We start from the raw sequence: 12,043 nt of genomic DNA, 5'->3' as shown, positions 1-12,043 counted from the left end.
TCGCTTGCCGACTCGCGCGGCCGTACGCACAGGTGCGAGAGCCTCCGTTGGCACGTCTTCCGGTGGCTTAGTTATCAATGTCGATCTCGCAGTGCGATTGTCGGCTTCGCTGCTGGAATCGCACGGTGCAAGATAACGCGGCACGTTATCCGCGTGTTCAGTCGGGTTCTCCGCTTCCCCCGCTGGCCGCCGTCTTGCTCTCACCGTAGGAGGCTTGCGCTTCCGTTTTCCGAAGGCATGCTTCATTTAAAAGTTCTTTTCGAACGAGCGACGATCCATCGCTGACCTGGGAGCTTTCATAAATCCGAATTCTGCGAGTGTCAAACGAAGAAAGACGCCGGCGTGGTTTTCAAAGCAGACAACTGCGGTCCGCCATGGTTGCCAGCTTCCCCGCTGCTGCAGCAGCAACCAATGGCGAGACGCCTTTCAGTACGGCAACCAATCGGAGGCCCGCTTTCATCGCAGGGCCCGTGTGACCGCCTCTAGCAGACCCGCGCTTCTTTTGTGTTTGTGTGTTTGTTACAAGATGACGACGACCGAAGAATTCAGAAACGGAATGGCGAAACTTCGAGCTTTCGAACGAAACCAAGATGGCGGCGTTCGGTGGCGGGAAAGACGAGTTAGGGCTCCGCGAACTGCGATGATTTTACGCGATTTTAAGCCGTTTTCTCGCCCTACGCACTGATAAATTAATTTTTTTCGACCACTTTTAGCGCGTTTTCAGTCAAACCATTTTGATACAATGTAGATTAGGCATTGCAGATACCGAAACGCGTCGTTGCCAAAAATCGGTCTTTTTGGAGATTTTCGCGATCTGATCCCCGCGTCCCCCCTTAATACATATGAAAGATAGAATTCGGCCAGGACATAAGGAATCCTTTGTTACAGGTAATGTCGTTGTAGATGACTGTATAAGATAGGCCAATCTGAAGCTTACCTTAAGGGGAGACGCTCCTCAGAAACCTTTCTTTTTAAATATTATTGTTAGGCAAATGAAAATTGTACCACTTATATAGCTTGATATCCTCATTACAAATCTGTTTTTAGATTTAGGATAGCTCGATGCTTTCATGTCTTAAGTGCCATGCATAAGTGAGAAACAGTGCATGTTTGTGCAGCTACTGGACCTAGCAGTTGGCATGATATAGCAGTGCAAGATGGCGTTTCTTGTCCCCAACACTCCAGTGAGTGCTAATAACCAAGATAATGCATTTCCCTTGACAGGCAACATTTTGAGAGAATTTCATATCTGATGCTTCGTTTTCAGTGACTGGTACCCAAGGGTATTGAACATTTCCATTCTTAAAAATAAACTGGTTGCACTACAACCTAGACCAGTGCATTCTACACATCTTAAAGATGATGCACACCAAATTTGGTCTTGATTGGACCAAAATAAGTACATCAAATGCCGTGCACACAAGCCATATTTGGCCAAAAATATGAAGCTGAGAAAAACATGATTGAAAGTTATAAAAGTTCTTCATTTGTGTTGTAGCGCTGAAATCTAGATCCAGTGCACTACTTTAGAATTCACCTGCGCCATATGTTCTCTCATAGTCTTCGTGAGCACCATGCTGACCCACTTCCTGTGCTGTTACTTTCCGAGCCAACTCCAAGTTCAGCCACTGCTTTTGTAGCAGCGAGATGCACTTTCTTTGTTATGGTGGTGAACGATTTATGGTGTGCATCTGTTTTGGTAAACCAAGAACTGCACAAAATCGGACGAGTTGATTGTGTCCAGCTCTAAATGCGCGCGCTGCAACTACTGCCTTGATATTCATGGCGAAACTCTCTTGGGCTGGCCGAAGGGCGCGCTGTCGTCTACCGGAGATGCACGCCGCGACGGATACGTTGACGAAATAACGGACGTGGTACACGCTGCAAATTGTTGCAACACAATCCCAAAAACGACGCGAGTCGTTTCCGTTTTTTGGCCAACTCTCGGATAAAAAGGTCGCGCTGTTCGCACGCCAGGCATGCCGGGGCGCTCACGTTCCCGACGCCGATCTCGCAGATAAAGGTGCTTGCCGTCTCTTCGCCGCTCCTATCTTGATTGTCGAAGATTATCTACTTTTTCTCCGATGCGCTGATGAATTGGTCTGTGCTGTCAACGAAACTTGAGCGGCCGGCCGGCTCTGAACCGTCGAAAACGTCGCCGTCAACTAGGTTACGCTTAGCTGCCGCGGACGTCTCCATTGCACGCCGCTTGACTTTGCAACGAGTCCCCTTGAACTTGTGCTTCGACCGATGCTTTCGAGATCGAAAATCGCGTTTCTTCACGGGATCCATCGAAACAAGGAGCAGAAAAATGCCGAAAGCCTGGGAACACGTCGAGTGAGCGTCGCGTCGCGGTAAGAGCAGACAACCCGCGGCCGCGTCGCGCGCTAGCAGCCAATGGCGTGGCTGGGATCGCACCACGTGAGTTAGAAATCCAGCGAAAGCGCTTGGTTTCGGTGGAGAAATGTTGTTTTTATTATTACTTCCCGGGGAGATTGTGACGGGGCAAAGCCGACCTCGGAGAGAAAAAGTGTAGGCCTACTGCCTTGCACAAGCCCAATGGCTTGCGACGCCGCGATTTGACGCATCACGCGCTGCAAAATGGGCCAGATTTGCACCTTTTCTTGCCACCTCGAGTGCTTTCACCGAGTTTATTTATAATTTACCGATCATTTACGGCTCTGATTTCCTTATATATGAAAGAGGAGGGATCAATCTTGTTGAAACAGTCGAAAACGTAAAACTGCCTTTCTTAATGAAAATCGCCGTTTTTCGACCCGCGTCTTCCTTTAAGAACTGCGCAATTCATGCAGTTTCTCGAGATCGTAAAAAGCGGGCATACAGATTTTTCTCCAAACCTGTGTTAAAAGCACAAGTCGCACGTGCTGCGGATCTATCTTTAATATACCGATTGCAAGGTTAATCTCTAATAGTATCGCTTGGCCACTGCACCTCACGCTTGCCAGGTTACTTGTTTATTAAGCGCATTTTTATTTAGGACAAGGTAAAAATAGATGCAGCGCGGAAAGCAAACCAGCCTCTATGAGTATGTGCCGTGCCGCCGTTGGTACACTACGCTTCGTACTACAAATTGCGCGTGAGCATGCCTGACCGTGCGTCCATTACAAATATGCTGTTTTAACGGCTGATTGTCGTGCATCGGCAACAGGGCGACCAGGCAGATGCTGTTTGATTCAGTGTGGCTTTTAGTTTTACAAAACATCCCAGTCCTCTTGTTTGCGGAATGCCAGAGACTTGCCACGGCTCTGTTGCTGCTCACTTAGCATTTATGAATTTTTGAATGATCAATGTCCGCGTGGGCACTTGCAGTCATCGCTGCACAAATACGTTTTCTGGCTTGAATGTGAATTATTATACAAGTGCTACTGAAAATTCATATACAGTCGAACTGTAATAAATTGATATGATAAATTGAGTGCGGTGATCGCGAAATAGTTCAATATAGCCAGAATTCGATATATAAAATCAAGTAAACGCGTCAAAAGCTTCTGCAAATAAATCGATGAACCAAAGGCACGATCAGGGATGGTTGTTCGGAGCGCGCGTTAGGTTACGCCGTCTTATGTTGAATTCCAATGGCGGAGTCGGAGCAGCCGACGGACTCCGCGAGCGAGCACTCGACTCTGGCGTAGAGCAACGCCTCCAGATCCGCGAGTGGAACACAACCTGCGCCGCCGGAGCCAGGCGGAAGCGGAAGTTCAATCACCGAGTTACCCAGGATACCTTGTGTGTTGTCATTTCCTTCCGCTGTTTGCTCTCAGCACCGCCGCACCGGTCATTGTCTCTTCAGCGCCGTTCACGTGTCGTTTTTTAAAAGTGCGGAATGGACATCTCGCCAAGAGTGCAGCTGCTTTTGCCAGTGGCTTTTGCTTCCTCGCGAGTCACGACCGGTGGCGCCTCCCAGCAGACAAACGTGGTAAAGGAAATACGTCACGCAGAGTTCCAGTCCACTCCGCCGATTTTGGCGGAGCATCTTTTTCTGCTCCACGTAGTGACTCCCACTCTGAATCCCCTCTGACTCTCTCTTTGGAACACCTTACTCCCGCCCTCACTCTGTCATTGGAACAAACTTGCTCCGAAACGAGCAGAAAAACTTGCTCCGACTCCGCCATTGGAATTCAGCATTAGTCAGCTGTAAACGTGCGGTCGATTGTGCTGCTCACAATTAGCATAGGCAGCGCCTACTTTGTCACGTGAAGTCGGTGCGGCCTAGTGCAAATGCGCGCGGCGCAACCGAACGCGCACTCCAAACAACGATCCTCGATCGCGTCCCAATCGTGGCCCAGGTAACACGCACTTGAAGCTCCACACAATGCATTTTATTTGGCTGAAAGTACAGTAGCAGTGTAGCCTGCTTCTTATTGGCAGCCGCTTGCTTAAATACGGGAGTCCTCAGCATAGTGTAAACGATCCACAAGCAATAGGCTGATGCCTTCTATTGCGCCGCAGTAGCAGCCTAAAAGGGCTAAAGCAGCTACAGCCTTCGTTGAAGTCGAGAGCGGGGCAACATCAGCGCTTGCGGGACCAACCTCGGCAGCGCCTTTGTTCGGCTGCTAATACTGCTGTGATCTCCACGTCCGCCAATCGAAGCATTTTGGAACACTGTCAATAACTAGGTATTAAGGGGGGATGAGGGTCTTGAAAACTTTTTTTTTATTTCTTAACATATCTTCCTGAAAATTGGCATGCAGATATATCTTTGAATGCTGATCCCAAATATATATTCAGATTTTATATATCTCATCTAGAAATGAAGATATTGCAAAATAATTTATCCCCCATAGGTCTTTTCTTACGGGCCATTATGATAATTTCTTAAGGGGAGACGCGGGTCGAAAAATCGCGTTTTCAAAAAAAAAAATCACTTTTTTGTTTTAAGCTGCATTGTCATCTTTGATGTATAAACTTTTATTTCTGTAAATATCAAGCCGAAATTCGCACGAGAAGTCACCAAAAAATGCGCCTAAGTGAGCGGCGGTGACTCTATAGTCCACCGAAAGTTTAGAAAATCCGCGCCGTTTGCATCGTTCGCACGCAATCGAGCTTCACCGGCGGCCATTTGCAATCATTGGGGCGTGGAGCGTCAACCCTTTCCTCCAAAGTTCAATGGCTGTCAGTCTCGTATGTTCACGGAGAATAAAAGAAAAACGAGAAAGAAGACGAGACTGTCGCGCATTTTGAATTGCGCGCCATGCAGCGCGGCCCCGCCATTGGACGGCGGTGCTCCTTTTGTGCAGCCAAGCCGAACCACTGCCACAGCGCGTTCTCGCTAGCCGCACAGTTTTCCGTGTCCTCTCCGAGTTTTCTTGAGATGACAAGCCCGAAAAAGTGCAGTTCCGACGTCCGCAAGTATGGAACTCGGCACAAGTACCGAGGGAAACGGCGTAAGACTGTTAAAAAAACGACAGCCGGAAGCGACGCCCGCAACGCGCCGACGTCGGTTAGGCCTACCGCCGACACCGGTCACCGCGACAGTGGTGATATCGACGCTGCTGTGGATTTCGTGAGTGCATCGCAGAAAAAGATGTAATTCTTCAAAAGCGAATCAAGGTCGGTCGGCGCCCCTGCTGCTAGCACGGTGTTGTGCGAGATCGGCGCATTGACGGCACTGGTGACAGGTTCGGTATGCCCGACTTGCTGTGAACGGAAACTCGCCGTCCGAGAAGCAGCTGAGAAGCGCAAAGGACTTTCGTCGCACCTGGAGCTACGCTGCGAAAATACCGACTGCCCTGAATCTGTGCTTTCATTCACGCACACGTCGAAGCGGATCGTCTCGGCCGGCGCGTGCGGTGACCCCGGGGTGAACACTCGCTACGACAGCGGGAGCTCGCGCGACGGCTTTGCCGTAAACGTGAAGGCTGTTTTGGCAGCGCGTGCTATAGGAGTTGGATATGACCAGCTTTCGCGATTTTGTGCGATCATCGGCCTTCCAAAACCGCTGCATCACAAGACATTCCATGCTATTTCTAAGAAGCTCCATGGTGCTGCAATGGAAGCTGTTAGCCAAAACTTGGAACTGGCGCGAAAAGTCACGAAAGACGCCGTTGGCGGCGGCGATGTGCCAGTCATGTTTGACGGCACTTGGCAAAAAAGGGGCCATAAAAGCCACAACGGAGTGGGCACAGCTGTTTCCCTGGACACAGGTCTTTGCTTGGACTTTGAAGTCCTTTCAAATTACTGTCTTGCTTGCAGTATCCACAAGGACATGGGTGATGATGATGAGGTATGGCAAGCCTTTCATCGTCCTGTATGTGAAAAAAACACCGAATGTTCATCCCATGCAATGGAACCTGAAGCAGCAGTGCGCATATGGCAGAGGACTTTGTCATACGAGACCCCACTGCGCTTCACAAGCTTCTTGAGTGATGGGGACAGCAAAGCCTTTACTGCCGTCTGTGGGGCTGAGGTGTACGGTGACACTGTCATCGAAAAAGAAGAGTGCACCAACCACGTTGCAAAACGCCTAGGCACTGCTCTGCGAAAAATGACAACGCCACTGCCACGAGGTGAAAAGCTAACGGTCGCAGCCATCCAGAAACTGCAGACATACTACCAAATAGCCATAACAAATAACAAGGGCAGTGTGCGCAGCATGTACAATGCTATATGGGCCTCATATTTTCATTGTTGCTCCAGTGATGGGGCCAGCAGCCACAAATTTTGCCCTGCTGAACCAGATTCCTGGTGCAAACATAGGCGTGCTGAAGCACTGGGGGAGCCTACACCACGCCACACCCCCTTGTTGACAAAAGCTCAGGGCTTGGCAATTATGCCTATATATAAGCGCCTTACTGATGAGAAGCTCCTGGCTCGGTGCCTTCATGGCAAGACGCAAAACGCAGCAGAGTCGCTCAACAGCAAGATATGGCTGCTGTGTCCAAAAACAAAATTTGCTTCCCGGACATCTGTGGAGACAGCCACGGCTATTGCCGTGCTGTGGTACAATAAAGGCCATGCGGGCTTTGAAGAAGTCCTACAAGAGATTGGAGTACTTCCCCCAGAAGAGTTGGTCACACATAGCGACCATTCTGATGACATGCGCATAAAGAAAATGAACTTGAAGCGAACCGCAGAAGCAAGGGCGCACCGTCGTAGCGCAGTGAAAAGGGCTCGCACCGAGGAGACCAACCGTAGGAGCCGGGAAGGGCCAAGCTACAGTGCAGGAGCATTCTAGAAACTTTTGTGTGCTTTCTGTGAAGCTGCTCTTGAGTGTGACAAAGATTAATGCAAAAACAACAGGATTTTGAAGAATAGAAGGTTTTGAAACTTTCAAACCTGTTTTTCTCATTTTCAATTTTTTTGATATTTTCGTGTCTTCCGGGAAGCCTTTTGTACACTTAGAATTGGTGTATACTAATGAAATTTGGCACACATACTCTTGAAGGTATGTAGAATACCGATATCTACTTGAAATTTCAATATCAGTCGTCAGTAATTACAATAGTACGAAGTTATGTCTCAGGGAACTAAAAGAAACAATGGTCGAAGTGTCAAAATTTTTTTCTCCCACTTCCTATAACTGAACACGCTTTTTGACTAGATATCGGTACTCTGTGATCTAGGAAGAGCTAAATAAGCTATAGCACGATACCTTTTGTGAAAGTTTAGTTCATAAAAAAGTGCCCGTAAAGACCCCTATAATTTGCACTTCAGTATAATATAACTCGAGAACTATAGCAGCTACACAAAAACTAATTGGATATTTGAAATCTGCATAAAAAACTCTTCAGTTGGCTGAATTTTGAAGTCTCTGGTACAAATAATAAAAAAAAGTTGTTTCGAGGAGCCTCTCCCCTTAATTAAAAAAAACTAGTTTCAAAGAATAGCTGTCATTTCCAAGGGCCCACTGCACATCCTAAAGCTAAGGAAATTTTTAAAAAGTGATCATATAGGTCATGAATGAATAACAAAGTAGGAAGAAAAAAACAATGCGGGAGTAATTAGCTTACATCCGACCTAATTGCTAGTCTATTGGGTTTAATGAAAAATGGAAAGCTTTAGGATGTAGTTGAGGTTTTACTGAAAAAAATGATACCTAATTCAATAAAATCAGTTGATGCAAACATTATGAAAAGTTCTGTAAGGCAAAGGCATTTGATCGAAAAAGCAAAGCTGAGAAAATTGCATTCAAAGTTTTGCTTACTCTGTCACTTTTGTTTACCTATCACATGGAAAAATTTAATGCTTTAGCATGCAGCCCAGTCATTACTGAACACAGTAACACCAAACTCACAGAAATCTGTTCATGTAAAGATTGTGAAAACCTCTGTATTGCATTGGCGCTTGACAAAAAAAAAGGGGGAGCTCAGAAAGTCGTCTTCACTTGCTGCGCCGACGTTCATCAGCTCGAACTTGCGGGAAGTCGCGGACTACTTCGCCAATGAAGTTTTAATGTTGTCTGCGTACTTTTCACGCGCTGCGCACTCCGCGGAAAACACCGTGTCGAAGCGTTGAGCACGCGAGCTCGGTTCAGCCGCGTCCGTCGGCACCGAAGCGGCGTGCGGAAACGCCGAAGTCGACGTTAGGCTTAGGTCAGCCGGCTCGGCCGCTTCCGACGACACGGAACCCGAAGCGACTTGCAGCTTCTCAAAAGTTAGCATTTTCGACTGGCTTAGTCCAGGCGCATCCACCGGCACTGCAGAAACTTGCGGTAACACCGAAGTTGACACTTCGGTGTTACCGACCGGCACTGTCACAATCACCGATCGGCACTGTCCAGCCGCGTCCACCGGGGAAGCTGTTGTTGGCGAGCTCAGTCCAGCCGCGTCCACCAAGGGCACAGCAGCTTGCGGCATCACCGAAGCTGTAGTTCTCGACGATGTAGCGCTCTTATTTCATGCGTGCCTCTTTTTGCTGACTGCTTTTCGCGTGCTTGCTTTCAAGCGCGCGTCTCGCGCCATCGTGACACGCGGAACAAAGACACCAGGCACGCAAAAGCAAGAAATTAGTGGTTAAAAGAAGCGACTCAATAGCCAAAATACCTACAAGAACGATAAAGAAAAAGGCAGAACGAAAAATACTAGGAAACAAAGAGGAATGCGAAAAATGACGTGCGCGCCGGCGAAAGCAGACGACGCGAAGGAGCCGAACAACGCTGCCGCGGGGCCGCGGCAGGCGAAGCATGCGTCACGGCCAATCAGAGGGCTGCGCCTCGCGGAGGCGCCCGTTTCACCCAATCAGCGGCTGTCTCGCGACGATTTCGCGCTTGAGAACGGGTGCCCGGGGTGCTGATCGCTCCGCTGCACGAGGGTCTACAGCGTGCCGAGGGGCGCCAGAATGGAGAGCGGGAAACCAGCTTTCAAACGAGACCAAGATGGCGCCGATCGGTTCGCGTCGCGCGGAGCTACGGCAGCTTGAAAATGAGGCAAACCTTTGCGCTTGGCGTTCAATTTCGGCTCACCGACGTTTCTAAATTGCCGTTTTTTTATACTTCGAATAGGAATTGAGCCATAATATTTTGTAGAGGCATAGTTGGGACATTAAAGACTTCAAAAACGCAATTTTTGAAAATTGCCATTTTTGACCATTTTTCGCGATTTCAAGACCCGCGTCCCCCCTTAAGTGGCATCTGCCAACGCATCTGAGTGAGTGCAGTGAGTGTGCGCTGTGTGGACGCAAACCGCCAGTCCTCGCGAGGTGCGGCACCGAGGAGGAGTCAGTGCGACAAATGCTATGCCAGCGTTGGGCAATGCATTGCTGACGTCGAACTAGCCAAGCCACCACATGCGTACCCCGCTATGTTAAATGGCGCTGTCTGGGCAATCGTAGCAGTCGGGAATGCCCATTGCGCAACTGCCATCTTTGAGGGTGTTGCGGGAAAGCTCACTGCCTGTCAACGGAACATACATGGTCTGGGGTGACGGAGTTTGAGATATCTATTTTACTTCCCCGTTCTAAATAATAATAAAAAAAATTTACATGCATCCGATTTTTCGGGTGATATAGAATATCGTCGATATACGCAATAATTTGATATATCAGTGTTTGATATATCGAGGTTTGACTTTATAAATTTGTGTTTGTTAAATGCTTAGTTAGGCTAAGGTAACGCCTTAGCCAAACCAAGGTTCAGTTGGTCAGCACTTGCAAATTGCATGCTGGTTGGTGCGTGTTTTTAAACATTGCAGCATCATTTCTCCGTTGTGAGCTTTTCTGCGATGATGACATGGCGAGACAAATAAAGGCTTTGTGACAGGTGGTTTGTGCAAGTAATGTGGTAACAGTTGGCATTTTGCTTATTTTGTAGTACTTGGCCCACTCATGTGAACTTGCCATTTGTTTTAGGTGGTGATGTTTTTACAGCGGTTGGAGCCTCACTACCTCATGTGCAAGCAGCTTCTGCAGGAAATGTGTATCAAAGTGCACGATCGCAAATGGTCTCAACGCCAATTGTGAGTTTCATACTTTGCCTGTTTTTGTCAATGGCAAAATAAAGCAGCTTTAATGACCTCACACTGTCAGCACCCTCAAACCTTAATGAAACAATCTTTGATTTGAGAATCTGCTGCAATTCAAGGCTCATTCATGCTAGGCCAGCACGACACTAATTTCTGTCTGTCGACTTTCGACGACAGCATTTTTTCGTGTTGGTGCCTCTGTCACACTCTACCGACGCCGGCAATCTGCCGATGGTTGGCAGAAAGCTCGGCATCGGTACAGTGTGACAGAGGCACTGACACGAAGGTAAAAACTGTTGCCAAGAGTCGACAGACCGAAATCTGTGTGGTGTTGGCTTAGTGGTGTGAATGAGCCTTTAGTGGCTTTGGTATTGCGCTGCTAAGTGTGCGAGGTCACGAGATCAAATCCCGGCCACTGGCAGCCGCATTTCGATAGGGACAAAAAGCACAAACACTTATGTACTTAGGTTTAGGTGCACGTTACAAAAACACCAGGTGGTCAAAATTGATCTGGAGTCCCACACTATGGCGAGCCTCATAATCGGATCGTAGTTTTCGCACATAAACACCCCCTTCTCTCCTTCCCCCCTCCCCTCGAGACCTTGAACACTAGACGTGGGAGTGAGTGTCAATAATTCGAGTACTAATTCCTCATTGCCAAAGCCTTAGCACATGCACTTCAACAGCTTCTATGAGGACTTGTAGGGTGGAAGCAGGTAGCGGAACGCTTTACTTGGCTATTTGATTGTCTGGAAAGTATTGTTACTTTCTACGCTGGGGCATTCTGTTTTTGCTTGTGGGGATGTTCAGGGAAGCTGGCTAGCAGCGAAGTCAAGCAGTGCTCGATTGACTTCCACAGCTGATAAAGATCACTGGGGTTTAACTCTTTCGCTGCCGTGGGCAAAATGGTCATGTTTTGTAGATTACACTAGATTTTTTAAAGGAAATTATTGTGGTCAACATTTTATGCAATAAAAGCAAAGCAGAATAAATGTGCTTTTCTGGCCTACAACTTTTAATAATGAAATTTGTTGTAAAAGAACAATAAATTGCTGAAAACAAGATTGTATAATAGTGTTCATAGAGATTGTATCCAAAAAGGAAAAAAAAATGTTTTTCAAATATACAAAACATTTCGCTATCTATTGGCCACTATTTGCAATCAGAGCAGCTTTTCCTTCAAACTACTTGCACTGGAAGCCCTTCAGTTGGTTGTGCCATGCAGCAAAGCAGTGATTAAACATAAAACCGGACTATAGGTCGGACCGGAATATAGGTCGATCCCCCAACTCACGAATTCTCAAAATGAAAAAAAAAAAAATTTCAATGGCAAAAGTACCGAAAGACATGACACCCTTACCGTGAAACAAAGGCGACTCAGGGGGTTGCACAATGGTGACAGTATTTATTTAAAGGCTGCTCGCATGTGCACCTGGCCAAGTTTTTAGCGGTATCGCGCAACCATCGACCCGCGTGCTTGTCAGCACCTTATTAACGGCGCTGAGCAGCGAAACAAACGAGATACGCGCATGTGTACACATGCCCTTACTTTCGCTATTTCGCCGCTCCGTGCCGTGATGACAAGGTGCTGACAAACACGCGGGTCGATGGTATTGCGATACTGT

General features: G+C 47.8%; 1 protein-coding gene and 1 pseudogene across 10 annotated transcripts in view; both read left to right on the top strand.

The window, feature by feature from the left end:
* LOC135911030 (serine/threonine-protein phosphatase 4 regulatory subunit 1-like) overlaps window positions 1-12,043 on the top strand; it is a 192,665-nt gene that overhangs the window by 168,474 nt on the left and 12,148 nt on the right. For all 10 annotated transcript variants that reach the window (XM_065443131.1, XM_065443125.2, XM_065443130.1 and 7 more), the window contains one exon: window positions 10,306-10,412. In XM_065443131.1, coding sequence (XP_065299203.1) covers window positions 10,306-10,412 — 107 coding nt within the window. The remainder of the gene's footprint in view (window positions 1-10,305; window positions 10,413-12,043) is intronic.
* LOC135911014 (uncharacterized) lies at window positions 5,333-7,307 on the top strand (annotated as a pseudogene).

This window comes from Dermacentor albipictus, chromosome 1 (assembly GCF_038994185.2).
Source record: "Dermacentor albipictus isolate Rhodes 1998 colony chromosome 1, USDA_Dalb.pri_finalv2, whole genome shotgun sequence".
NCBI classification, from domain to species: Eukaryota; Metazoa; Arthropoda; class Arachnida; order Ixodida; family Ixodidae; genus Dermacentor; species Dermacentor albipictus.
The sequence above is the reverse complement of the archived record's forward strand: the minus strand, read 5'-3'. Positions and strand labels throughout refer to the sequence as shown.